General features: G+C 44.0%; 2 protein-coding genes across 10 annotated transcripts in view; one reads left to right on the top strand and one right to left on the bottom strand.

Annotated features, from left to right (window-relative positions):
* Positions 1-18,575, top strand: part of PKNOX2 (PBX/knotted 1 homeobox 2) — a 352,275-nt gene extending 333,700 nt beyond the window's left edge. For all 7 annotated transcript variants that reach the window (XM_048512663.1, XM_048512660.1, XM_048512662.1 and 4 more), the window contains 3 exons: positions 4,984-5,060; positions 11,715-11,893; positions 13,771-18,575. In XM_048512663.1, the coding sequence (XP_048368620.1) occupies positions 4,984-5,060; positions 11,715-11,893; positions 13,771-14,009 (495 nt within the window). In that variant the 3' untranslated portion in view covers positions 14,010-18,575. The remainder of the gene's footprint in view (positions 1-4,983; positions 5,061-11,714; positions 11,894-13,770) is intronic.
* A 5,466-nt stretch (positions 18,576-24,041) lies between these two features.
* FEZ1 (fasciculation and elongation protein zeta 1) overlaps positions 24,042-26,959 on the bottom strand; it is a 54,510-nt gene continuing 51,592 nt past the window's right edge. For all 3 annotated transcript variants that reach the window (XM_048512667.1, XM_048512664.1, XM_048512665.1), the window contains one exon: positions 24,042-24,991. In XM_048512667.1, coding sequence (XP_048368624.1) covers positions 24,966-24,991 — 26 coding nt within the window. In that variant the 3' untranslated portion in view covers positions 24,042-24,965. The remainder of the gene's footprint in view (positions 24,992-26,959) is intronic.

Here is a 26,959-nt window from a genome sequence, read left to right as displayed (position 1 = left end):
CCAAATGGGAATTCATTCAGAACTTCTCTGGGACTTAGAGATTTTAGCTCAAGGTCCCTAAAGCAATGGTGCCAGCTGACTGTAACTCTGCAGGCTGGTTTTCCTCACCAGTGAATGTTTGCAGGCGTTTTTAGTATTATACTGTGCAGCCACGAGTCAGTCCTTTCTTGCCCTTCCAGAGAATTTTCACTGTCATATAAAGGCCCTTTCCGCACGGGCAGAATATGGCAGCCTGAGGACGGCAAAAACGCCTTCCCCAGGCCGCCATTCGCACAGGGGGCGCAGCTGCTTCGCAGCCGCGCCGCCCTCGTGCCGCCCGACCGGCGCCAAGCCAGCGTTTCCAAACCACGCTTCCCCAGCATGGTTTTTTGGAAACGCCGGCGGCATTGGCTTCCAGGAGCTTTCCCCCCCCCCCCACTCCCTCCCTTCACTTACCTGCTCTCCGGCCCTCTGGCGTGTCACCGGGGCCTGGGGACACGCCCCCCTGCGACGCAGAAGCAGGCACGCAGGGCAGGGGAGGAGTGTCCCCAGGCCCCGGCGACGCGCCGGAGGGCCGGAGAGCAGGTAAGTTGACCGGGCGACTGCACCCAGCGGCGCCGTCTTCCTGGTTCTTTCTGGGACCGTCCATGTGGACTGTCCCGGCGTCGTCGGGTCGGTGTCAGCAACGCTGACCCCAAGCCCTTCCGCCTCCGTGCGGAAAGGGCCTTACAGAGAAATACCAACACAATTGGTCAGGCTTGCTTGATCCCATCAGATCCCAGAAGCTAAGCAGGGTCAACCCTGCTTAGTATCTGAGAGACCTCCAAGGAACACCAGGGTTGTGACAGGGAGGCAGACAATGGCAAGCGGCCTCTGACTGTCTCTTGCCTTGAAAACCCTATGGGGTTGCCATAAATCAGTTGCAACTTGATGGCACTTTTCAACCCCATTATTACCGCAAGGTTTTCAAAAGTGCTGGAATTCATCTACGTTTAAATTTATTTTCCTGGGTCTTCTGTAGGTGGAATGAGTCAATGTGGAGATGGCCCCTGAATTAGAGAGCTTGTGATGAGTTCCCATTGCCGGCTTATTTAGAAAACACATTTTTCCTGCTGAACTACATCAGGTCTTTATATTGGTCTTGTGCAGCACCCTTATAGTGCAATTCTGAGCCGAGTAACACCTGCCTGAGCCCGCTGACTTCAACAGATTTAGAAAGGTGTAACTCTGAATAGGATTGCACAGTTGAGTCCCTCCATCCTCAGTTTGTTGTCCTTGATTTAGTTCTTTACGAGAGTTTTCTGTGAAATGCCTCAAAATGCGCGATTAGCACTTTTTCTGCTTAGACAGAAATAAGCCATCAGGAATGCATCTCCGTGAAGCAAAATTGCTCCAATATCACTTTGCTATAGATTTTAGCTTACAAGTTGTAGCTCCTCGTGGGGGCTTTAAATCAAGAGCAGCTTTTATTAAACCACAATCCCTTCAGACCTGCAGCACAAAAATTGCTTACGGACCAAAGGTGAGATGTGAGCAAAGAAAGGCCCTTACAGAACAGGCAAAGGATTTTGACTCTCATACCTCACACACCTAGTAAGGTGTGCCCTATAACTAGTGCCCCAGGCAGATTCTCCTCCTCCTGTTGCATCTCTGGCCGCCTTTGGCTCTGACTTGGTAGCTACCATGGCCATCAGCTACATTGTTTCTCCCACACGGCTTTTATTGCAGACATAATTATGCTTTGCTGTAGCAAGGAACCAGAAACGGTCATCTTTTAAAAAAAATATGCCTTGCATGTTTGTACAATGACCTGTAGGGAAACTGTCAGTAATCATTCCATAAGGGCCAGACGGCCTTTGGGAAACTCTGCATTAGGGAAGGGGTCAAGGTTTAGAGACAGGGCTTCTTCGTGGCATGCAGAAGGACCCAGGTTCAATTCCAGGCCCCTCTGATTAAAAGGATCCAGTAGCAGATGATGTGAAAGACCCTCTGCCTGAAACCATGGAGGACCAGAACAGGCATATTTGATCTCAGTAGACTAGTGGTCTGACTCAGTAATAGGTAGCTTCATGTGTTCACAGTGACATGCAGTAGGCAGTGCTTTATGCTCAGAGAGCTGAGCTGGTGTGGTGTATTGTAGTGAAAGAGTGTCAGACTTGGTTCGTGGAAGCTCACTGGGTGACCTTGAGCCAGTCAACCTCAGCCTAACCTACCTCACAAGGTTAGTGTACGAGAAAATGGAGGGGAGAATAGTGCTGTAAATTGCTTTGGGTTGCCACTGGAGGGAAAGGAAGAGTACAAATGAATTACATAATGGAAGAGGCTGGGAATGGAGACAGACGTAGCAGGCGGGGGGGGGGGGAGATTGTAAGCTTCCCCCCCCCACATCGGCACATTCTTGACGATATAAAATTTCCTTTCTTATGTTCATGTGACTCAGTGGACCCTGTGGCCTGATAAACTCCCTCTGAAATATCCTGGAGCTACCATGAGAACAAAACATCATTTAAACTTTAGGTTACGTGATTGTGTGCTCTACTTCTTCCATGGTGGTGGAAAGTGTGATGAAGTCTCAGCTGACTTATGGTGACCCTGTAGGGTTTTCAAGGCAAGAGAGACACATTCGGAGGTGGTTTGACTGCCTCCCCGTGGGCTGAGAGGGTTCTGAAAGAGCTGCCACCAGCCCAAGGTCACCCAACAGGCTTCATTTGGAGAAGTGAGGGATCCAACCCGATTCTCCTGATGTACAGTCCACTGTTCCTAACTCCTGCACCACTTGCTCTCCTGAATTATTGAAGGCATGCAAAATAACGATAGGGGCTGCTTGAGATATCTGTTTCTGGCTCCCAGATTTTCATGCTGGGAGTTGTTAAGACTCAAAAGAAAAGAAAAGAAGGGGAAAAAAGATTAACCTTATGTGATCCAAAAGTTTGCATGAGTTTCCACCTGTAAGTCAGAATTATCCTTGCTGTAGAGCAAAAGATATTGCCTACAATCCATTTTCCCAGTTTTTCACTTTCTGCCAAGCCAGAGTGCTGCTGCCCTCTACTGCCTGATCTGTAAAATAACCTGATCAAGAGAAATACTTTGAACCAAGTCTCCAACAAGTATGTCAAGAGCTGCTCGTAGCTCGCTGGCTGCTGCAGGGCAGCTGGTGCATCCCCTAGAACAGTGGTGGCGAACCTTTGGCACTCCAGATGTTATGGACTACAGTTCCCATCAGCCAATTGGCCATGCTGGCAGGGGTTGATGGGGATTGTAGTCCATTACATCTGGAGTTCCAAAGGTTCGCCACCATGGCCCTAGAAGAACCAGGAAAAGAAATCTTCTCTACGCTTTTTTAATGAAAAGCTTTTATTAAAAGCTAGAATTTTCCTCTTTATTGCTTAGCTAATAGCTTCATTTCTGGCTTTTCCTTATTCTGTTACTAGGACAGAACAAAACTCAGTAACTTGATGGGGAGGGTGGGGGGAAGTAGCTCAGCATATTTTCCATTACTCACAAGAAGCTCTCATTAAAGGTAAGGTCAGCCCCTCCTGATCTACACCAATGGTCCTTAGACCATCTCTAATCTCAGTGTAAAATTGATCAGGTTTATATTTTATTTTTTCATGGTTAATCCTTATGGCTGTATAGCATTACCAAGCAACAAGCGGTATGTTATGCAGAACTGAGCTCTGATTTGTTGTCTCCCTGCTCACCCTGGGGTTGCCAACATCCAGGTGGGACCTAGAGATCGCTCAGAATTCCATCTTATCTCCAGACTCCAGAGATCAGTTCTCCTGGAGCAAATAGCTGATTTGGAGGGTGGGCTGTATGCCATTGTACCCTAATGAGGTCCATCTCCTTCCCATCCCTGCCCCTCCACATGGCAGCCTTCCAAAAGTCCAGGAATTTCCAGATCTGAAATTGGCACCCCCAACTCACCCTGTTCTTCTTTGCCTCATCGCCCACCTGTGGGAGACCCAATTTGTCCTGACCGATAATTACAGAGCTCCAAATTTGTCTTTTCATGGTGAGGTCCTAATAATCAGACTTGATAATATTGTTTCTAGAGCACTGAAAATCACACTGTATATACTATTTTCAATCAATCTTATAAAAACTCTGTATGATTGTTCCCAGTACAGATGATGGACGTAGAGCAGCTTCTTTAAGGTCTATATGATTGGGGAGAGGTTTAAGACAAGGACTTGTTGACTCACAGATCTCACATTTAACTACTATATTGTGGCTTGGTTCAGGTGCTGCAGCAAACCATAGTTTTCTGCTCTGGGGAATGAATATGGGCAATCCTTGGCCTTGGACACCATCTCCTTCTGTTTCTCACACATTCTTCTAGATCATTAGATCTTTCCAGGTTTGTAGAAATTTGTAGTGTGTCCTGAAAACCAGGATTTTGACCCACCACTTAATCTCAGTTTGGAATCCTGCTTTACAGAGGAAGCGCAACCATAGTTTGCCTTTCCAAATGCAAACAGCAAACTATGGTTTGCCATGAAAGCAGAAATGTCATTATCAAGCCTCACACTAGAGGAGGAAAGAGATGACTCTCCTTCAGACCTGTTCCTTCCCTCCTACCTTTTTTATTGTTACTTCTGAACCAAATCTACGTCACTCCGAAGTGTCCTATGCCACAAGCCCTTTTCTTGTTTCCTTCCCTTCTCCTCCCCAATCATTTTCTTAATTTGTTTTCCTGGAGCTACCACCTCCCTCGACATGTACTGAAAATCCAATTGGTCTGATGAGTGTCAGGCCTTTTTGGTTTCCCCCAGGCATGAGAAACAGCAAGAGAAATACGGCATGATAGTCAACACACAATGCTTCTGGTTTCTGTAACATCATGAGAGCACAGGAGCTATTCCGTCTGAGCCTGTCAGTTCCCTGAAGCTGACAATGGAAGGATCCCTGCTGTGCTTCAAATCTTCTCTGACAGGAAGAGCTCAGGATAATCCCCGCTGGCAGCACGCAGTTCAAGTCACAATGGTCCTTCTCTCTTTTCAGCACCCTTATCCAACAGAGGATGAGAAAAGACAGATTGCGGCACAGACAAACCTCACGCTCTTACAAGTCAACAACTGGTGAGTGTATCTTTGGTGGAGCGGGTGGAAGGAGGGCACATGGGGTTGCCAAACCTGTCTTAGGAAAATTCCTGGAGATTTGGAACAATGCCTGAGGGGGGCTGAGTTTGGGAGAGGTCAGGGGGGTTTTGTGATGTCACACTGGGTCTTCTGTTTCTCTTAGGCCCCTTCTGCACTTGCAGAATAATGCACTTTCAATCCACTTTCACAATTGTTTTAAAGTGGATTTTGCTGTTCTGTGCAGTAAAATCCAGATACCCTTCGGGGACAGGGCGGTATAGAAGCCCAAAGTATAAATAAATAAATAAATAAATAAATAAATAAATAAATAAATACAAAGTGGATTGAAAGTGTATTGTTCTGCATGTGCGGAAGAGACTTTAGACTCTATTCTACCCCATAGTGTCTGCCCTTTGAAGCTTCCATTCCCTCCAGGGTAACTGATCACTGTAGTTTGGTGATCAGTTGTAATTCTGGGAAAACTCCAGGCTCCATCTTGTGGAAGGTCACCCAAGTTACACCTCCTCTGTGCGTGCGTGCATGTGTGTGTACATACTGTGTTTCCCTGAAAATAAGACAGAGTCTTATTTTTTACTCCAAAAGATGCATTAGGGCTCATTTTCAAGGGATGTCTTATATTTGGCACCCCCCATGTGACCAGATCAGCTGCGATGGAATCTGTAACTATGGGTTATTTTTGGAGTATGGCTTATATTTCAAGCACCCTCCAAAAATCCCAAAAAATCATATTAGGGTTTATTTTCAGGGTAGAGCTTATTTTCACGGAAACAGGGTATATAACCTGCCCTTCTTGCAAGAAGTTCAAGACCTGTACATACCGTAGATCCCTTTGCCATTGTAGAGACCCAACATCTCTATGAAGCTGGTTACACTGAGAGAAAACACAGGTGTAATGCCCATTGGGCAAGGTGGGCAGCTGCCCAGGGCATCACCTTGTGGGGGGCATCAAAATGCTGGGTTCGTTTTTGGGTATTTTAGTGGTTTTCCATTTTTGGCCTGCAGGGGGCGCAGTTGTTAGGCTAGCGGCACCAAAATTTCAGCAAATCATTGGGAGACTGTCCTTATGCTACCCCCCAAGTTTGGTGAGGTTTGGTTCAGGGAGTCCAAACTTATGGATTCCCAAAGTGGGTGCCCCTATCCCCCATTGTTTCCAATGGGAGCTAATAGGAGATGGGGGCTACAGTTTAGAGGGTCCATAACTTTGGCCCCCCTGAATCAAACTGCACCAAACCTGGCGGGTATCACTAGGGCAGTCTCCTGATGAGACCCTGAAAGTTTTGAGACTGTACCTTCAGAAATGTGCCCCCCCCCCCAGCCTGCAACCCCCATTGACAGCAATGCAGAAAACTCAATGCAGAACAAAGATTCTTGGGCAAATTTCGGGATGTTCTTGCAGGGAAGGCATTTTTGGACGTATCAGCACCAAATTTTCAGGGTATCATCTGGAGACTGTCATGATGGCACCCCCCAGGTTTGATGCAGTTTGGTTCAGGGGGTCCAAAGTTATGGACCCTCAAAGGGGTAGCCCCCATCTCCTTAGCAAAGAATGCACCTTAATACACCTGCCTTAGTACACCTTAATACACCTTAGTACACCTGCCTTAATACACCTTAATACACCTTAGTACACCTGCCTTAGTACACCTTAATACACCATAATACACCTGCCTTAGTACACCTTAGTATACTTTAATACACCTGCCTTAGTGCACCTTAATACACCATAAAACACCTGCCTTAGTACACCTTAGTACACTTTAATACACCTGCCTTAGTGCACCTTAATACATCTTAATACACCTGCCTTAGTACACCTTAACACACCTGCCTTAGTATACCTTAATACACCTGCCTTAGTACACCTTAATACACCTTAATACACCTGCCTTAGTATACCTTAATACACCTGCCTTAGTACACCTTAATACACCTGCCTTAGTACACCTGCCTGAGTACACCTGAGTACACCTGAGTACACCTGCCTTAGTACACCTTAATACACCTTAATACACCTGCCTTAGTACACCTTAATACACCTTAATACACCTGCCTTAGTATACCTTAATACACCTGCCTTAGTGCACCTTAATACACCTTAATACACCAGCCTTAGTACACCTTAATGCACCTTAGTACACCTGCCTTAGCATACCTTAGTGCACCTTAGTACACCTTAGTACACCTGCCTTAGTACACCTTACTACACATTGGTAAACCTGCCTTAATACACCTGCCTTAGTACACCTTAGTACACCTTAGTACACCTGCCTTAGTATACCTTAATACACCTTAATACACCTGCCTTGGTACACCTTAGTACACCTGAGTACACCTGCCTTAGTGCACCTTAATACACTTTAACACACCTGCCTTAGTACACCTTAGTACACATGCTTTAGCACATCTTAGTACACCTTAGTACACCTGCCTTAGCACACCTGCCTTAGCCCCCATCTCCCATTCTTTCCAATGGGAGCTAAGGAGATGGGGGCTACCCTTTTGAGGGTCCATAACTTTGTCCGCCCTGAACCAAACTGCACCAAACTTGTGGGTAGCATAAGGACAGTCTCCTGATGATACGCTGAAGTTTTGGTGCCGATATGTCTAAAAATGTACCCCCTGCAGGCACCAATGTCCTGGTGCAAAAATGTTTTGGTTGTGGTGGGGGGAGCATCCATGGGGGCATCCATGGGGGGGGGCATCCAACTCAGGTTTTGCCCAGGGCTCCAGTTTGCCTCGTTACACCCCTGAGAGAGAGAGTGGGCCCAGGTAATCCATGGTAGATTTGAACTCACGCTTTATAAGTGCTACTCCAACACTCTTAACTACTACACTAGACTGGCTCAAACATCAATCTTCAAAAGACTGGGGGTCACCAAAGGAGCAGTTGTTTGACCTGCCTTGAACTTTCATCCCTTGCCTCCCTTATACTTCCTAATTCTTCCATTCCATTCATCTCTTGTTTCTCCAGTGTCTATTTGTACGGTAACCTCTTTAGGTCCTGTCTGGGACCCTGTCCCTTTTGTTAATTTTGCAGGGCAGTTTGTTCCCTGATAGCACAGTATTTATTTTTAATACTCATGGGGACTCACAAGCCTACCCATTAATAAAAAAAAATCCCCCATGATTTATTGTATTTCCAGTAATCTGCACTAAAAAAGCATAACCAGGATAAAACAGCAGATCCATACAAAGTATAAAATAAAATGACCTAATGCTATAAAATATTAATAATAGTCATTTTAAAAGAGAGAAAACACTTGAACAATGAACTCTGGAGTCATTTATCAAAAAGGTTTCTCTAACAATCAAATGTTTTCATACAGAGCTGCAATTGGGTCACTGCAACCATTATTTCAGAAGCTACAAAATAAATCGACCTAGAAATGTATCAGTTGAAGTTATTGGCCTGAATTATAAACTAGAGCCCACTGCTCTGCCAGGCCCACCACCAAGGGGTGTTGCTGACAACAGACAAAACATCTTGGGTTGCATTGGGATAAAGGTTTTTGCCAATTAAAAAAAACATACTAGAGCCCAATCCTGAGGATGGGGGCAAATCCATTCTGGAATTGGTTCAAGGTTACACTGTTGTGGGTGCCCGCTTCATCACCATAAAGGGCAAGTATTCCATCTGGGTGGGTGAATATGTGGGCAGCAGGTGTTGCACAGTTCCGCAGCACCCAAACACAGAAGTCCAGGCTGTGACGGCGTCTGTACAATACAAGGTTGCAACTTCAGGCCAGAGCTTGTTTGCAAAAGGTCCCAGCCAGGTTCAGATGTTTGTTGGAAGCTCACTTCATTTGGATGTCTTAGGCAGCTATCTATAAAATCAGCAACTGAGTTTTGAGACCTAGGAAAGAGCCGTCGTGATTAATTTGATTTCGAAAGGGTTTCTCCTTCCTATATTGTATTAACAACAGAAAGACACGTTGCTGGCTATAGGAATTTCTGTGCATAGATGACGTATAAAAACATCCATGTAGAGGGAACGATTTTTTTTCCGGTATGAAGCTGAAACAAAAAAGCTTTCAATGGAAATTATTCGGATAGCTCCACCTGCTGGCTTTTTATCAGCAGAACATCTTTGAAAATCTTTCAGGTGTCATTAACAGCCCTGAGCCAAGCTTAGGAATGAACATTAGCTGTGTCTGTCACGCTTTGTCTCCATCAGACAGCCTGTCTTTTTAAATTTTGCTGTCTCCTGCCCAGTCTGACATGCTGGGGAAAAGAAGCAAAAAAAATGGAAATTTCTGACTGAAAATACATAAAGTTTGTTTAAACTTGGGTGCTGTGTGGTTTCCGGGCTGTATGGCCGTGTTCTAGCAGCATTCTCTCCTGACGTTTCGCCTGCATCTGTGGCTGGCATCTTCAGAGGATCTGATGTTGGGAAAGCAAGTGGAGTATATATATCTGTTGGAGTGTCCAGGGTGGGTGGAGAAACATTGTCTATAATTAACAAAGAAGGCAACCAGGTCAGTAGTTGAGGGCATCTGAATAGAAATTATGAGTAACAATGAAGACTATGGCATGCAGAGATTAATCAATGGAGATAGCAAAGGGTCACTGGGTAGGAGCATCTGAATAGAATTATCTTGACCTTTGTTTCTTTGTCTATAGATCATCCACTGTGTTTGTGTGGAGCTGGTTTGACGGCTGTAGTCACCGGCCTAGTATTTTTCAACACTGGCAATAGCCAAGTTCTATTTCATTTTCATAGTTTCTTGTACCTGTTAAAATTGTCCATGTGCTTATGGATTTCAGTTGCTTCTCTGTATGAGTCTGGTATTAGTGGCTTTCAAAATTAGTCCAGAATTTCTGTTTTTTCAAATAATATTCTATATCCAGAGTTGGTTTATCCTTGTAATTTCTACTATTACTTTGATTTTTCTAGCTGGGAAATAGTCTACGAGTGCCTTTGATATTCTTTGATCACGTGTATGTGCACTATACGTTTAGTAGTTCTCATGGAGACTTATCCACAAGCTGCATGGTATGCGATAGACTCCTGCAAGTGAAAGCTAAAAAAAGGATCCCTCTTATCCTTTGCTGGTAGTAGCACGTATTGAATTTTCTTAGTGCGTCTGTAATAGATGGTTTTGTAGGTTGTGCTTCTTCATGTTGCAAGAAAATGCACTAGAGTCAAGACTGTATCCAAATGGCTCCACACAAACACAGGATGACCATAGACAAAGAAACAAAGGCCAAGATACTTCTATTCAGATGCTCCCACCAGTGACCTTGCTATCTCCATTGACACTCCCATGCTATAGTCTTCATTATTTGCTCATACTTCCTGTGGATGCCCTCAACTGTGGCCTGGTTGCCTTCTTTGTTACTCATAGACAATGTTTCTCCACCCACCCTGGACACTCCAACAGATATATATACTCCACTTGCTTTCCCAACATCAGATCCTCTGAAGATGCCAGCCACAGATGCAGGCGAAACGTCAGGAGAGAATGCTGCTAGAACACGGCCATACAGCCCGGAAACCACACAGCACCCAAGTGATTCCGGCCGTGAAAGCCTTTGACAATACATTTGTTTAAACTCTTCCTGCTAAGGTGCGTGCAAAAGAAAGCGGTCTTGTTTTGCTTTGAAAAGTGTGAGTGTTTAAAATAGGGACTAAAATGTTTATCATTTAAGTGGCTAGATTAACTATTTGAATTGTTTTGACTGAATAAAAAGAAACTCTTGATGAATTGACAGATTTTACTGTAAATTTATTATTTTTAATGCACCTTCATAAAACACACACACATCAAGGCACGCCCAATATCCAGACCTTCACCTGCCATAATGCAAGCTGCCTGTTTAGCCACAGGCTGAGGGCACAAGTTGGTCAGAAAAGGTGGTAAGTTTGAGAACTATGAACTTAAAAAAAAACATAAGAACATAAGAAAGAGCCTGCTGGATCAGACCAGAGTCCCTCTAGTCCAGCACTCTGCTACTCGCAGTGGCCCACCAGATACCTTTGGGAGCTCACATGCAGGATGTGAAAGCAAAAGCCTTCTGCTGCTGCTGCTCCCAAGCACCTGGTACCTGACGCTTGTCTCGAAAGATAGGTTTCCAGATATTCTGCAACCTTGCAAGTTTTCAACAAAGTCTTGTAAGCTCATGTTCCACGACATGGTTATACATACTGAGAACCAGGTGCAAACCTTTGTGCCACCTCTGATCTGCCCAGCTTTCCCTGCTGACCACTTCCCCCACATCCCTTTATGAATGGCCAAAGTGAATGAACTTAAAGAAGGTGTTGGAAAAGGAGACAAAGATCTGAGGAAATAACGGGCCCCAAGAATGGGAAAGGCTGGGAGGTGTTGACAGGCTGAAGGTAAAGAGACAGAAATACCGAACCTTGAGAGGGATTCAGAGGAAGAGTCGGGGTTGTGGAAACAGAAGCCAACCAGAAAGAGGAGCTCAGGAAAAATTCCTCATGGGACTGAGGGCCTGCAGTCTGGAAGAGACTTTGAGGGTCCTTGGAAGTTTAATCTCTACTACCATCCAGTATGAACATTTGTTGTTGTTGTTGTTGTTGTTTTCTAAACCATATTGCTTGAAATCAAATGTACTGGGAATGGAAGGAAGCACACAGTTTTGTGCTCTTTTTTCTTTTCTCTCTGTGGAAAGGTTTATCAATGCCCGCCGACGTATTCTGCAGCCCATGCTTGATGCCAGCAATCCTGATCCAGCCCCCAAAGCAAAGAAGATCAAGTCTCAGCATCGGCCCACTCAGAGATTCTGGCCCAACTCCATTGCTGCTGGTGTGCTGCAGCAACAAGGAGGAAATCCTGGTACTAACCCCGACGGTAAGAACATGCACTGGGGTGCAGAGATTCACATTGCTTTGGACAATCCCGTTGCTGACTAGTGCATTTCTAAGGCTGGTCCCTCTCTTGCTCAGTCATATTAAAATCTGGTCCACCACCTAGGGTCAGGGCCTTTGGAGGCATGGACATGGGGGGGGGGGGTGTCACAGCATCCTGGCGGGGAGGGGAGGTTGGCAGTGATTCATGGGCTGGACTTTTGGGGAGCTTTGGGTCATTCCCATTACTAATAGTCTCAACACTGTCTTGGCAAGTGCTGGGTGTTTGGGGAGGGGGGCCTGGGGAGAGCACTGTTTGAGGAAGATATGCTGTCACTGAGAGCCAGTGTGGCGTAGTGGTTAAGAGCAAGTAGACTCTAACCTGGAGAACAGGGTTTGATTCCCCACTCCTCCACATGAGTGGTGGACTCTTCTCTGGTAAACTGAGTTTGTTTCCCTGCTCCTACACATGAACCCTGCTGGGTGACCTTGGGACAGCCACAGTTCCCTCCGACCTCTCTCAGCCCTATTTCCCTCACAAGGTGTCTGTTGTGGGAAGAGGAAAGGAAAGGAGTTTGTAATCCTCTTAGAGTCTCTTTGGGGTTTAGCAAAGCGGGATATAAATCCAAACTCTTCTTCTCTTCGCTTCTCAAGGCTGTGTTCCCTAGTCTCTATGGTCCTTACCATGTAGACCAAGGAAAATCCTTAGACCATCTTCTCCAGCACCTCAGTTCCTGGGGATGGGAAATAAGGCTGGGGCTGGTAAATCCTCATCCTGGGCAGATTCATCACAGCTTGGTGCTCTTGGCTTGGCCACAATAGGCACAGTTCCCACAATAGCAGTCATTTTGTGATTGGATTTGTTTCCATGGCTGCCATTTTCTGGTGCTGCCTAATGCTGACCTCACTAAAGATGGTTGTCTGTCACAGAGGACTTCACTGAGGAGCCTTTGATGAGCTCCCAAGGAACTCCCTCCAACACAGTTTGAAAAACACTGGGTGGCTTGAAAGGGGCTGTTTCTGAAGCGAAGCCATATTTAGACCTGGAAATGTGCGACTATTCAGAGTCCCCTGGAAGGATGAGTGGCGTTCCAGGAGGTTTGCCAACCTCCAGGTAGGGTCTGGAGATCTAGTATTATAACTGATCTCCAGAAGATCCGTTCCCCTGCAGAAAATGGCTGCTTTGGAGGGTGGGCTCCTTAGTATTATACTCTCCTTAGTATTATACCATTAAGGCCTTACGCGGCCTGGGACCCTCGTACCTTCGGGACCACATTACCCCATATGTCCCGAGTCGACCTCTGCGCTCAGCAGAGGCCAATTTACTGGAGATCCCTGGCCCCTCAATGATGCGGCTGGCCTCCACTCGGGCCAGGGCCTTTACGGCTCTGGCCCCTGCCTGGTGGAACACTCTACCACCAGCTGTCCGGGCCCTGCGGGACCTTGGAGAGTTCCGTAGGGCCTGCAAGACCAAATTGTTCCACCGGGCCTTCGGAGCGACCAGCCGCTGAGGGTGCCCTGCTTTCATCCTCCCCCCTGCTGTATAGGGTCCCTAACATCATCGGGACCCATCATTCTTCTTGGGAGGGTTGCATATGGGTTCGTGGGATACTGTTTTAGAATGAAAATTTTAAACTTTTATATGTTTATGTTTATATATGCTTTTATATTGTTCACCGCCCTGAGCCCTTTGGGGATAGGGCAGTATACTAAATCAAATAATAAATAAATAAATAAAATAAATAAAAATACTCTCCTTAGTATTATACTCCTCCGCCAATCACAGACACCCAGGCTCTTCCCCCAAATCTCCAGAAATTTCCCAACCAACAGCTGGCAATTCTAGGTTTCCCTTAAGTTCAGTTGTTGTTTTTGTCCTAGGCTCCATAAACATGGACAACCTGCAATCTCTCACCTCAGATAACGCCACCATTGCTATGCAGCAGGCTATGATGGCTGTTCATGATGACTCACTGGATGGGACAGAGGACGAGGAGGAGGATGAAATGGAGGAGGAGGAGGAGGAGGAGGAAGAGGAGGAACTGGAGGAGGATCCCGAAGAGCTCCAGACAACAAATGTTAGCGACCTTGGCCTGGAGCACAGTGACTCACTGGAGTAGCACATTGTGGTCTGGCAGTGGAGCCAGATGCCTTCGGAGAAACCTTTCTCGCCTCAATCATTGACCTGAGGAATTGTAAACAGAGCTTGAACTTTTACCATCTGAGCTCCACACCTCTTTAAAGACGTCATTCAAGTTCAACCATGACAGCCCTTCCTGAGTGTCTCCCTGGTTTGCACCCTGTTGCAGGAATGGGGACACAAAGGCACATTCAAGAGACATGCCGAAATGTGCAAATGGATTATTTAAGTGAAGGACACACGTTTACAAGGCACATATTGTGGCCAGTTGTCCCCCCACCCCCCTTTGTTTTTGATAATAACAAACAGAAGTGTTTTTAGGGTAAGGCGTTTTCTGTATGACTGAATGTTTTATGGATGTTCTAATGCAAAGCCTTTTCTGTGACATGCAGTTGAGAGGCAGGTCTGTTTTCATTTTCACTGCTTTTATGAGAGATTTATAGATGCAAAAAAGAGAGAGAGAAGATTGATGGTTTTTTTAAAAAAAGAAGAGAGTAAAAGGCTGTAACGGTTATAAATATCTAACTGCAGGGGGGGAAATCAAAAGTTTGCAAGCGTGCAAAAATTTAACAAGTGAGCAGTGAGAGATGCTGGACCCAAGTAGACTCCTGGTTGCATCTGAGGAACTGGATTCCAGGACTTCAGGATTCTCACTAGCCAGTGTCCAAATCCCAAAGCTTAGAGAGGGGCCGTGCCTTGCAGTTATTGCAACTGATAGGTACCTCACTGCGAGCTGACCCACTTTGCTCGGGAACCGCCAAGCTTTAGACATCTGAACGGAATGCCCCAATTGTAACACCTGGGGTTTGATTGCCTGTTGTGAGTTGGCAAGCCCAGAACAAATGCCCCTGAATGATTATGTTAATTGTTTAGTGGATCATAACGATGAAAATTAACGTTTATGGCTTTTCTATGTTAGTTGAGAATGAGCAGGCTCAGATTTCTAGCTGTTGGCGAAGTGGGAAGTCATTGCCTCTCCAAACTATGGAATACTTTCTGGATCAGAGTGGAATTACTAGCCAGGGGGTAAGATAAATGCCCTTTTTATGTCCTGTCCCCAGAACTGCCCCGTTGCCACATTTTTATCCCATGAAGTTTTCATCCCGCTCCAGACACCTCCAAGAAAACATTCATCTGGGTTCATTCTATATATTCATGACTGGGATGAGATCCACAACAGTTTTCCCAGTTGTCATTTTGTCTCACAAGAGCTGCAGAGGTTCTAAGCACATGTTAGAGTGCCCAGGTAGAGAGCGCTTTAATTCATAGGAGCAATGGCTATGAGACCCTAAGGCTGTTACATTCAGTGGCTTGCCACGTGGATTGTGCCATGATCTCTGTGTTGCCTCAGACAAGTTTTGGGTTGTCGGTTTATAGCAGGGGGAAGGGGGGGGGGGGAAATCAAGCAATCCCCATAAATAGCTCAACATAGCCTTAAGACTGTCTTTTCTTGCCTAAGTTGAAACCTATTCTTCTTCCACCCCCAAAGCTGCTAAATGTGGTATGTAAAAATAAAAAGTTTTTTTTTAATTTCAAATTAAAAACCCCTTGCGACCTAACTATTAAATCCTGTCAATCTGGTACATGCCCCATTTCTGAACAGTCATTTTGTTCATGGCCCAGGCACTCAAGGGCTCCCTGCCATCTCAAATGGCAGATCTAAAGCCAGCAAAGGAATCTATGCATGGAGGGTAAACCCCTTTGTGCTGTCTTTGCCATAGGGAAATATAGCACCTGCACTTTCCTTCCGAGAAGCAGGGCTACTCCCATAGTAGAAAGCAGTGAGCATCATTTTGCTATCAGCATGGAAACATATTGGAACATGCTTATGCAGACACATAAAATTCTAAAACAAGTCTTATGAAACTGTTCTTGAACATAATCAGGGAGGTCTGAAATCTCAAGGGTGCTTCAGGAATTAGTTATTGCCAATCTTTGTAGATTGACTACAGTTTGATTATTTGAGACTCCGAACATGGAAAACTATTTAGAGATTCTAACAAACTGGTTTTCACCCCCGTTTAAACAATCAATGAATTATTCAGTGGGTGTGGGAGGTGCTAGCTAGAATGTAGGAGATTATTCTCTGCAGAGCCACGTCTGGGCAAAGATGTCCAGTGTTGATATTCTCCAAAATCCACTCTACTACCTCCTCCAGCCGTCTGTTCTAGGCTTGGGCCTTTCTTGACCAAACCAGTGTCTGCTACTAGTCTGCTACATGGACGGAGCCAATCTGGGCATACTCTTCAATCAGCTCCCTCCATTAAATGAATGTGTGACATTTTGCCGGCAAGAAACTCCATAGTTCTTTTAAGTCCAGATGCATCATTCAGGAGTGTATATATGTGGCATCTTCATCCACTACTGATTTTACTGGGAATTCATCCACCAAATGGGCACAGCAGGTCCCAGAATGCTGGAAGGGAACCCTAGAGAATCTTTTTGTGGCCACCACACAGAATCTTCCAATGCAGGTTGCTGCCGATTTCGTCTAGCCATCATAGGCCTCTACTGTGAAGCATAAAGGGGTAAGAAAAGAACATTTCACCTCAGCAAGGTCAGTGTGATGGATATTGTGTATATTCAGTGTCCTTCCAGCCTATTGCGCAGGTGCATTTGTGCAATGCAATCCTGGCTAGGTTTACTCAGACACAAGCCCTACTTCGGTGTGCTTAAGACTGAGCCCTTCAAACGCTGAGCCTCAGTGATTACAAGGACAGATGCAACAGTGGGTGCTGGACTAATTTTTCACAGCTTCCCAAGCCTGGGCTACAAATTCGTCAGAACAGGGTGGTCAAGCGATGCAGCACTTGCAGAAACTTCTGCCCAAGGAGGGTTCGCTGCCATCCCCTAGGTGCCCACTGCCCCTTTTCAAGAAATCAGAGACTGGAATGAGGAGAAGGAGCTATTATTTCTGATCAAGTCACCTTTTAGGCAACAGATGGAGATGGTGAGTTGCAGCAAGCAAGCTTGGATCAGTCAGGGAGAGAAGAGACTTGGCTGAGAGCATTTTTTGCCCAAGGGCCCCAAAACCTGGAACCAGCAGAGGGGGGTGGCAGGTGGAGTGCTGGAAAGGGTTGAGTACAGCTTAAGGTGGAGGGAGGGGGTGCAACTTCTTTTAATATGACCTGAAAGAGATGAGTTTGAGAAACAGAACCCTCAATCCACTGCATTTTTTTTAAAGTGACAGGCAAACTGCAGAGGCCAGTGCACTTTCTCACCCCAGGACGCTGCCATCTCACTTCCAGGCTGTTCTGTTGCCTGTGTATAACACAGCCTTCTAGCCAAGATCAGGATACAGGGAAAGGGCCTCTTAAGCAAAAAAACCCGGGAACATTTTCAGGCTGACAGCTCAAACCACCATTTCACCATATGGCAACCACGTCAAGAGCTATTGTTTCTCAGAAAGGCTGAATTCCCTAAATTTCGGAGCCCCTGGTACCACCATCCACGTGGGAACAGCTACAACCAGCCAGCCTTCCCATGGGCTAGCATGGTCGGTTGTGACTTTAAAAGGCCACGCTGCTTGCACAATGGTCTTGGCCGAATGGCAGGGTCACTTCACTGCCTGGAAGGACATTTCCCCCTTGCGGCTGTTAACTTCCTCCCAGTCAAGCAGGAGAAAGATTGATCTTATAAATATTGTTCTCTCTTCTGTCACTTAAATTTAGCTCCTTTGTTCCATACATTGTGCTCAGGAAAAAGACTCCAGTATCTCCCCCCCCCACCACCACCACCACCACCCCCTTTCCAAAGGGAAGACATTATTCATCATCTTGAGAACAGCATTTAGAGGTCTTTGGATCAGCACATTTTCTACCCGTCCCTGACATGAATGTATTTTTCTCTGGAAGCAGCTGGTGTTTAAAGGGTTGGCAGAGGTGGGGAAACTCCTATAATCTTATTTATAACAGTCAGTGTTACTCAATCTGTCTGTTTTAGTGGTTGCTTTTTATATGTCTCCTTTTGACTACAAGAAGAGTCACTTTTGCAAAGTAAAACCAGGCAATAGGCAGGTTCCCAGAGGCAGTTCATCTTTCTCAAAAAACCTACCTGTGCACAAATGCCACCCCTTTGCTAATGTTTTTGTTCAGAGCCCCTTCCTTGATGCATCATCTAAACTTCCAAGGCAAAGTTTGTGCCTGTTTGACTGTTTTCCTTCACCTTTGAAGCTTTATTTTCCTATAAGAATTAATTCCTGTCTCCTCTCTCATGAAGCACAGTTTTCAATTTGCTCCTCCTTTTGGCTCTTTGAGGAGTTGAGAAGTTTTAATGAATTGCTTTACATTAAGGGTTGATATCTACAAATAATTCCTTGGGAATGTATTGAAATATCAGTGGGCCCCTAAGAGCCCATTTTGGATACGGATATGGCATGAATGTAATATGTAATTTCATAGAAAAAAATCATTGTAATTTAGTATTCATGTCCATTTATTATAAAGTGCTACCAGATGAGGTTTTCCAGCTGTATTTTATTGTGAGTTTATTTATATGTTCTTGTTATACAAAGGATTAGGAATAAAGAATAAAATAGTAACCCAAATCCATTGGAGGGAGCCCGTCTTACAAAGCAGGTAGATTCCATTCTCAGAGAGCGCTGTGTCAGAATTATCGGTTTGTCTAAAAGTGTCATCTGCATTTCCTGGATGTCCCTGGGATTTTTATTTTATTTTTTTGCTTTTCTGAATTACAGGCTCTTGTTCCTGAAGTGGAATCAAGGCATTATGCATTGCTCCTAATTTTAATTTATTTGTGCAGCAATCCAGTTCAACATTTACTTTACCCCTTTCCATCTCAAAACCTCTTCCTGTTACCAGTGAATTTGTGAGTGCTGATAGAACACTACAAAAAAAGCCATCTCGGTATTACTGTATTCTGTGATGGGCAAGGGTGCATATCTATCAATATACTCACAGAATGGACTTCGATGCAAGCATTGCAGGATGTCCTAAAAGTTATTTAGTTGTGGGCATTTCAAATGTACACCTTGTTAGAAATTATGGTATCTTCTTTTCTCTCCACTTTTGTAGATAAAGGGAAGCCAGCATGGTTTAATATTAAGTATATTAAATTGAAAAAGTATATTAAACTTTAAAAAGGTGTTATCTGAGGGTAAAAGGATACAGCAGAGCAAGTGAAAAAAATTGTAGAACTATTATCAGCTGAGGAAATGCCTAAAGAATCTGGGAGAGAATTGACCAAAAAAATTCCATCTAACTTCAAAGAGAATCCAACAAAATCAAAAAGCTGTGATCATTAAAAACCAGCAGAAGGGGCTGTTTAACAACATCCCTTCCTACCATTTTTTTTTCAAATTCCTTACCCACAACTTTCTAATGTGCAAGGAGAGGAAAAATGAAAGCGCCTCATTGTTTCTCCTTTAGCAGGAGAAAGGGGGTTCAGACAGACTGACTCTGAACCAGAAAAGGCAGGAGGAGAGATCACCCCCTCCTTTGTACACATTGTTTATTCATACAACCCGCTTTGTGTCACTGGGATGCTGATCTCACACGTAGTCTGATTAGGTAGTTGCATATCACGCTGGTGGGTTAAATCCCATCTGAATTCTGTGCATGGAAGTACAAATCCTCCCCCCAAAAGCAACCCCAAAAGTCCCAGAAAATGAGACTTCTTGGAGAGGGGGAAACCTCCTACGTGGGGAGGGGGCGCGCTGGAGAGGGTGCCGTGGGTGGAAGGATTTGCCCCTATGCTAATGCAGATCTTTTGGGGCAGGATTCTTTTTGTAAATAGTTACACACTATTCATGTGCATATTTGTGAACAGCTACAGAATATTCAAAAATGGCGAAGCAAAAGGCTATTTTTCTCTCTCAATTGTTTTAATGCAAATTTGGTAGAAATGCAGTATAAAAAGCCTCTCTTGGTGATGCTACACCAAGCGCATTGAGCTAGGAAAAATTCTTAAGGTTCTCTAAGGACTCTTCCTTCTCCCCCCAAAATTCTGCCATCCTGGGAGGAACTGAGTTGCCAACAGCGATTGTACCATTACATCTGACACCAGCCTTAATATTTTTACTTATGCGCAACGAATTCCATTGCTGTGATTTAGGGCTCCATATTTGCTCGTGTTTATCAAAAGCCATATTTTACTGGAGAGACAACACACCCAGGCATGTGCACACAGACAAGTACGCACGCATAACATGCATTTTCATGCCTAAAAAATCCCTGCACCAGTCCCACAGCGCCATAGCAAGATTTCTTCACTAGGTGGGGCTGTCGCATTGCCAAGCAGAGCATCAAAGAAATGAATGGGGAGGGGGGGAGCAAAGCAGTGATTTCCCCGGGACTTATTAATTGATAATTTCAAAAACTCTTAACCTGAATAGTGCCATGATTTTGCTGCACTTGTTCGCTGCATTTTAAATACTCCAATAGATTCAGTGTTATGGTAGTTCAAACAGTTTGAAATATCCATCAAGGTTTGGATGCTATGGGTTTATTTACATCAATGGCCACTTTTTTTCCTTCTTTAGATGTAAGATGTGGAGCAAAATATAGAGCATCATATGTCAGTGGTGGGGAAACATGTGCCTACCAATGGAATGAGACAAACCATATGATTCCTCCAAACTCTCATTCCTTGAGTGGAAACTATCTTGTCACAAATTTAAAACCTTGTTTTTCCAAACAGTTTGAGAGGAGACCCCCCCCCCCCCAAAAAAAATCACCAGCAACTGCATGTTTGGCTTTTTTTAATGTTTCCACCACTAACAGCCCGTTGCTTCCACGGTGGGGGGAATCTGCTTTATTTTAAACTCGCAAAAAAAAACCCACAAAAATATTTCCTGGGCAAGACACAACGGGCTGGAGAAGCCCTCAAGTCAGAAAAAGGAACAGCATTAACTGATGAAGTACTCCTCAGTTTCTCTTTCATATGCTTACTGCAAGGGGCCAGTCTCCAGCAGAAATTAACATAACATAAGGGAATCACCTACCTTTTAGAAGGAATCCTTGGAGGAAGCATTTCGTTTTGTGGATTGTAAAGGTGTTGCATAATTTCTGTCTAGTGTTATTTGTGCTTGTGTGTTTAAAAGAAAAAGAAGAGTAAAGCCCATGGCTTGGCTTGCCTTTTAGGAAGGGGAAAGGGGCTCATTGCAGATATCTTTTTCAAAGATACTGTGTTGTTTCTGTGCAGCTTTACAACAAGAAGTTGGATGTAGACTTCTGAGGGTCATATATGAATATTGTGGGTGATGGCTTCAATGAACATCAGGTGTGATAGGGAAACCATGGCTAAAAATAGAAAATAATCTGGGCTGTGTGAAAGCAGCTATTGCAAGGAAGATTTCACATGGAACTGCATCAGCAATCAGAAAACCATGAAAAAGTACCCTGGTGTGGAAACACTGCAAGTGGAGCCATATTCTGCCATCCACACCTTCCAGCTACGTGCATGATTCTCCAATCTCTATCAGACTTGGATCCAATCACTGTTTTCCACTAGTGAAAAAAGGGATGGGCATTCACTATCACTATTTACAAAACTATGCTGGCAGTCATGGGACCTGCGTAGCCAAAAGCCAGATGGAATCACGACTGTAGTAAGAAACTTTTTGAATCACACACTGATTGTCATTTTGGCAGTTATGCGAGGGGGCGGAGAGAGACGGAACTGAAAACAGCAGTAAGCTGAGCATACTCTAGTTCTATGATTGACTTTAGACATTATCCAGTTAAACTGAAATTAAGGAGGAGTGAAATGCTGGCCAAAGTGATACGTGAGAAATTTGGCCTTCTCTAACAAAAATGCATTCTCATATACTTTTTTATTAAAACTTTTAAAAAGACAAGCAAGCAAAAATGGCAGACAGAAACGAGAAGGGGGAAAGGAGGCTCCCGATTGCACCAAATATGAACTCACTTGCTCCCCAGTTAGTTATTAAATTATAGTTCACTTAATTCTTAATTGCTATTACAGTACTAATGAAGTAGAATTCACGCTTTTCTGTATTATATCCATTTTCTTATTTTCCTAGTTCTTAAATCCATAATTCATCCATTCTTTTTTATGTTTTAAGCAAGAAGTCTGTTAAGGGTTTCCAGTTTTCAATAAATTTAGATAAGTTATTTCCTCTAATAAAAAAAGCAAGTTTAGTTATTTTTCTCAGCCAATTCCAGCATCTTCACAAACAGTTCTATTGTGGGTATGGATGAAGTTTTCCATTTTTGCACATATCATATTCTCACTGATGATGTCATATGTAAAAACAAAATTCCATATCTTTTTTCAAACTGTCTGTCCATAAGACCCAAAAGAAAAGCCTCTGCTTTTATTTGTATATTAATCTCTAACATCTTTGGGATTATTGGATGTACTAAAAAAAATTGCATCCTATATTTTTAGCTTTATTAGAAGTCCACCATAAGTGGTTAAATGACCCTTCAAGATGTTCACATTTCCAACACATTTTTGGAACACTTTTATACATTTTTGCTCATTTCTCCAGTCAAATACCAACAAATACATCATTTTATAGACATTCTCTTTGAGAATTTAGACTCCTTAACTATATATTCTCCCACTGATCCATTTGTACGCTATACTCAAAATTACTGGCCAATTTTATCATACAGTCTTTTACTTGTTCTTCCTCTGTTTCAAATTTTAACAAAAAGTTTACACATTATACAAAAAATGCAGATTTATTAGCCAAAAACATTAAGGTCTTGACTGCGGGTGGAGTGAAAAGTGACACCCCACCCCCAGAGGGGACATTAAAATGTGAGTTTCCGATTTGCGTCAGGTGAGGAAGCTAATGCACCTTTTACTTTTTAAAAGAAAAAACAGATCAAGTAAGACCTAGAGCATGAGTAATACGTTTCAAAACAAACATTGCAAAATGCACATAAATTAATGTCATTTCTCCGTAAACCTCCTAGTGAGCAGTTTGACAAGTTGGCATTTATTTTTACCCCAATTCAGTTGCAGTTTGGGAGAGTATTTTCTCATTCAGAGGCATCACGATGCCTTAAATAGACATTTCAGCCCAACAAACCAGGACATGAAATAATCTCTGCACCTTTTCAAGAGTGTGTTGTAGGGAACTATTTGCATCAAGGGGGAATCTGGATCCATGTTTGGTAATGCTTGTTTATGCTGCAGGCATAGAAACAAGAGAGAAACGAACCTCCAGATGGACAGAGGTAGCTGCAATAGTGCAAAGTAACTTTTCAAAAAACGTATTGTTATTAGGATGAACCAAAAACAGTTGGCAAGCTTTTGATTGCTCCAGGTAATGCCATCAGCTGGAATTTTAAAAGGGAAAGGGTCAGTTTGTTTATTTATTGATCGATTGATTCTTTCGACTTATTGGCTGGCCCCCCAAGGGGCTCAAAATAATGTCCTTGGTTCTCCCTACCCCATTTTATCCACACCACAGCCCTATGAAGTAGGTTAGGCTGACAGAATGCAATAGACCCAAGGCCCCCTAGTAAGTGGGGATTGGAACATATTCAGGCTGTGACCTCATGATGTCAGAGTTCCAAAAGGATGCTGATGCGCTAAGATTCACCCAAACACTATGGTTAAACCATAAGAGGTTTTGGCAAATCCTACACCCCAATGTCATGACATCAAGAAAAGAGTTGTTTTTTTACATTATGAGCACTGCTGTGTACGCAACTGCAGGAAAGTGAGCCAAGAGACCATTGTCAGGTTGGTAGCAACCATTTCCCAGTTCTCAAACACTATCAAAGGTTAATCTCCAATAGTGAGACCAAGCTCTCTTTTCTGTGTATTTGCCTTGGTATTTTTATGCAATTTGGATCTGTTTCCCAACCACTCAGAGTTGTTGCAATTCCCTGGCATTTCTTTTTTCTATTATTTAAATTTATATTTTTTATTTATTTTATTATTTAAATTTATATATTTAAATTTTAAATTATATATGTAAATGCAAAGCATGTGAAAGAGCAACAGGAATGAAAGATAAGCTAGAACAGTGGTAGCTTCAGAGTGTGCTGTGTTGTGGATTCTGGTTATATTGTTGTTGTTGATGGACAATGTGGTTATTTAAAAGTTACCCCCCCAAAAAATCCTAACAAAACAGACAGTATCAGCCATTTCTTCAGTAAGAATGCCTTATGGAAAAACAAGTCAGCAAAGATGCCCCCCCCCCCCCTGTGCTCATTTCATTCAGTAGAACAACAGAAGATAGATCCAGATAAGATTTAAGTGCAGAAAAGAGAGCTAGGTCACTCATGAATTAAATATATTTACATTGAACCTTTGAACCCTAATGAGCCAAACCAAAGCCAGCAATTGTAGTCAGAGTTACTTGAATCTAAGCTCATGTTAAGACAGGGTTACTGTGTTGTTGTTTTTAAGGGATATTACAACAACGAACGGATTTAATTTCCCCCATAGCGAGGTGATTAGTATGCCAGTTGAGTGCAATATGCAAGGTTTTAAAAAATTTAATATGTCCCTTCAGGTCCCCTTTCCAACCTCATTCAGTGCAGAACACTTTATTTCCACAGAGCTCCAGACCACATTTTTTTCCTGTTACTATGATTGAAAGCCACAAGAGATAAATATGAGAAATTCAACCCAAACCCTACTGCTTGTTGATCAGAAAAGTCTGTAATTCTGTATTCTCTTTGCTTTACAGTTATCCCTTCTGAATACATAAAGAGAGCAGCATTCAGAAAGCCTTTGAAGATAAATATTATGTAACGGGGGGGAGGGAGTAGGATGAAGTAAGTCACTCAGAAATGTATGGCAACATCACCCAACTAAGATACATACAGGCTGAAAAACATCATAGAGAATAAGCAAGGGATGAAAGCGCTATGCCTTCTTTATTGTATTTTGCAGCTGCAGAATAGGATGTTTATGTGGAGGCAGATGTACTGGTGAGTATTTGGTTCTCTTCACGCATCTGTCCTGTTCACATAAAAATTCTGTGTTCTTATCCCAAAGGTAAATCCTCATGCCCTAGAAAACAGTGGTACAGCATAAACCAGACTCCAACTTAGCAAGGCAAAGAGAACAGTAAGAGACCCTTTAAGGAAATAAAAATGGCCCCATGCTGACTCAATGCAAGGAGACAAGGAAGTTGAAACACACACACCCCACCTGGTGATTCACAAAGATCAACCTTAAAATAGTCTAAAATAGGTGTTACTGATGCCTGTGGGCCAGCCTCCGCCTTCCACTGCCACTCGGAGGTCTACCTGTAGCTGAAAGCAATAGGTTCTTAACAGCAGGTAGACCAGCCCTCTGAGTGGCAGCAGGATGTGGAGGTTGGTAGGGTGCAGTCTGGAAAAGGAGGCACACTGGCTTCTTGCCTTGCAAGTGGCACCTGGGGCACACGCCCTGCTTTGCTCCACCCTAAATACGCCTGTGGTTGATCCCAAAGTTTTAAAATCCTGCCAATGATTTCTCTCATTTGTATCTGCTAAGCTTGTGAGTCTGCAGTCTTCCGAATAACCAGAACCTAAATTATAAGTTTAACAATAGTCCAATATGTCTCTTGTAGTTCAGATGTTTAAAAACACAGTAAACCAAGGGTTGCAGTACATCCAGCTTTCCCACTCCCATCTCACCCAATTTCTCCAGCCCCTATTCTGATAAGGCATGCATGGCCTTTTTGAGAAGTCAAAGAGGACTCCTCCGCCGCCTTCTTTTATAAGCTGGTTGTGTCCGACTCCATGATTGTCCCTGAGCTGCATGAACATGAACCTGCCTTATCCCACTGGTATATGAGTTATTTATCTTTTTATTTACTTCATCATTCATCCACTTTTCTCATTGAGACCCAAGGCAAATCACAGAATCGCAAGAAAATGCCATAAGGATCATTATAGTAGCCCCGTGTTGTCTATTGCAACTGGCAGTGGTTCTTCACTACAACTGTTTGCCAAGTTCCTTTTAAAACATCAGTGATGGAACCTGGGACCTTTTGCATGTGAACTATGGTTGTACCTCCTAGTCACAACCCCTCCGGTACAGCCTCTTTTGTGAACTGGGCTGGTCATGTGACATCAACAGTCATGACATCAAGAGTTACCTGGAAGTTTCCTTTTTCTCCTTAAGGCTACTAGGAGCTGAGACTGCTGGAGGTGGGGCTTAACAGGGGTTAACAGAGGTTACTCTTTGTCCTGGGCTGCTAAAGGTGGGGCTCCTGAGGTGAGTCATTCAGTCTTTAGTTCAGTCTCTGGAACCAGCGGCGCGCGCCTAGCGGCGCGCGCAATTTCTTTCTTTTTTCTTTTTTAAAATAAATAAATTAATTAATTAATAAGGACATTTCTTTGAGGGATAGTAGGTACAAGGATAGCTCCTAGGGGCACTGACCTTCAAAAGTTTAATATCTAAAATATCTAAACAAGAAAGCACATATGAAGGCAGGAAGCCAGCAGGGGGGGATGGGGGCTTACCAGTGTTTTGCACTGGAGGTGTCACATAGGTATGACTATCTGCCACTAGGCCAGAAGTCGTGGAGTGTGCCCTCAAGCTGCACAATGAAGCTCCTGGCACTTTCAAGGAACGTGTCCGTTCTCTTTGAAACCAAGGTGGCAGACCTGGAGAAGCTGAGGAGAGGGGCAGAGAGGGAGCAACAAACAAGGCTTTCAGGGACCTAGCAGCCGGGTCCCCACTTCCCAAGGTGACATCTCTTCAGATGTCCATGGAGAATGAGAGTCTGGGTGACAGAGGGTGCCAAGTCTGAGGTGGGGGAAGATGCTCTCCCCTTAGATGGGATCCCCTTCCTTAACTGGTGATCAGCTATCCCCATCTTCGCACTGAGGGATACCCCTCCAGCGGGAGGCCCGGGGAGGCTCCTTGTAGTGGGTGATTAGATCATCAGGAATATAGAGAGTTGGAGCTTTGTGACAGAAGCGTGATGACCGCATGGTGACTCTGGCCTGCCTGGGTCTTGCGAGAAGGAGTTCTTCGCGGATGTCC

This window comes from Sphaerodactylus townsendi, linkage group LG12 (genome assembly GCF_021028975.2).
Source record: "Sphaerodactylus townsendi isolate TG3544 linkage group LG12, MPM_Stown_v2.3, whole genome shotgun sequence".
Classification (NCBI taxonomy): Eukaryota; Metazoa; Chordata; class Lepidosauria; order Squamata; family Sphaerodactylidae; genus Sphaerodactylus; species Sphaerodactylus townsendi.
Note: the sequence above shows the minus strand (reverse complement) of the source record. Positions and strands in the feature narration are given on the sequence as shown.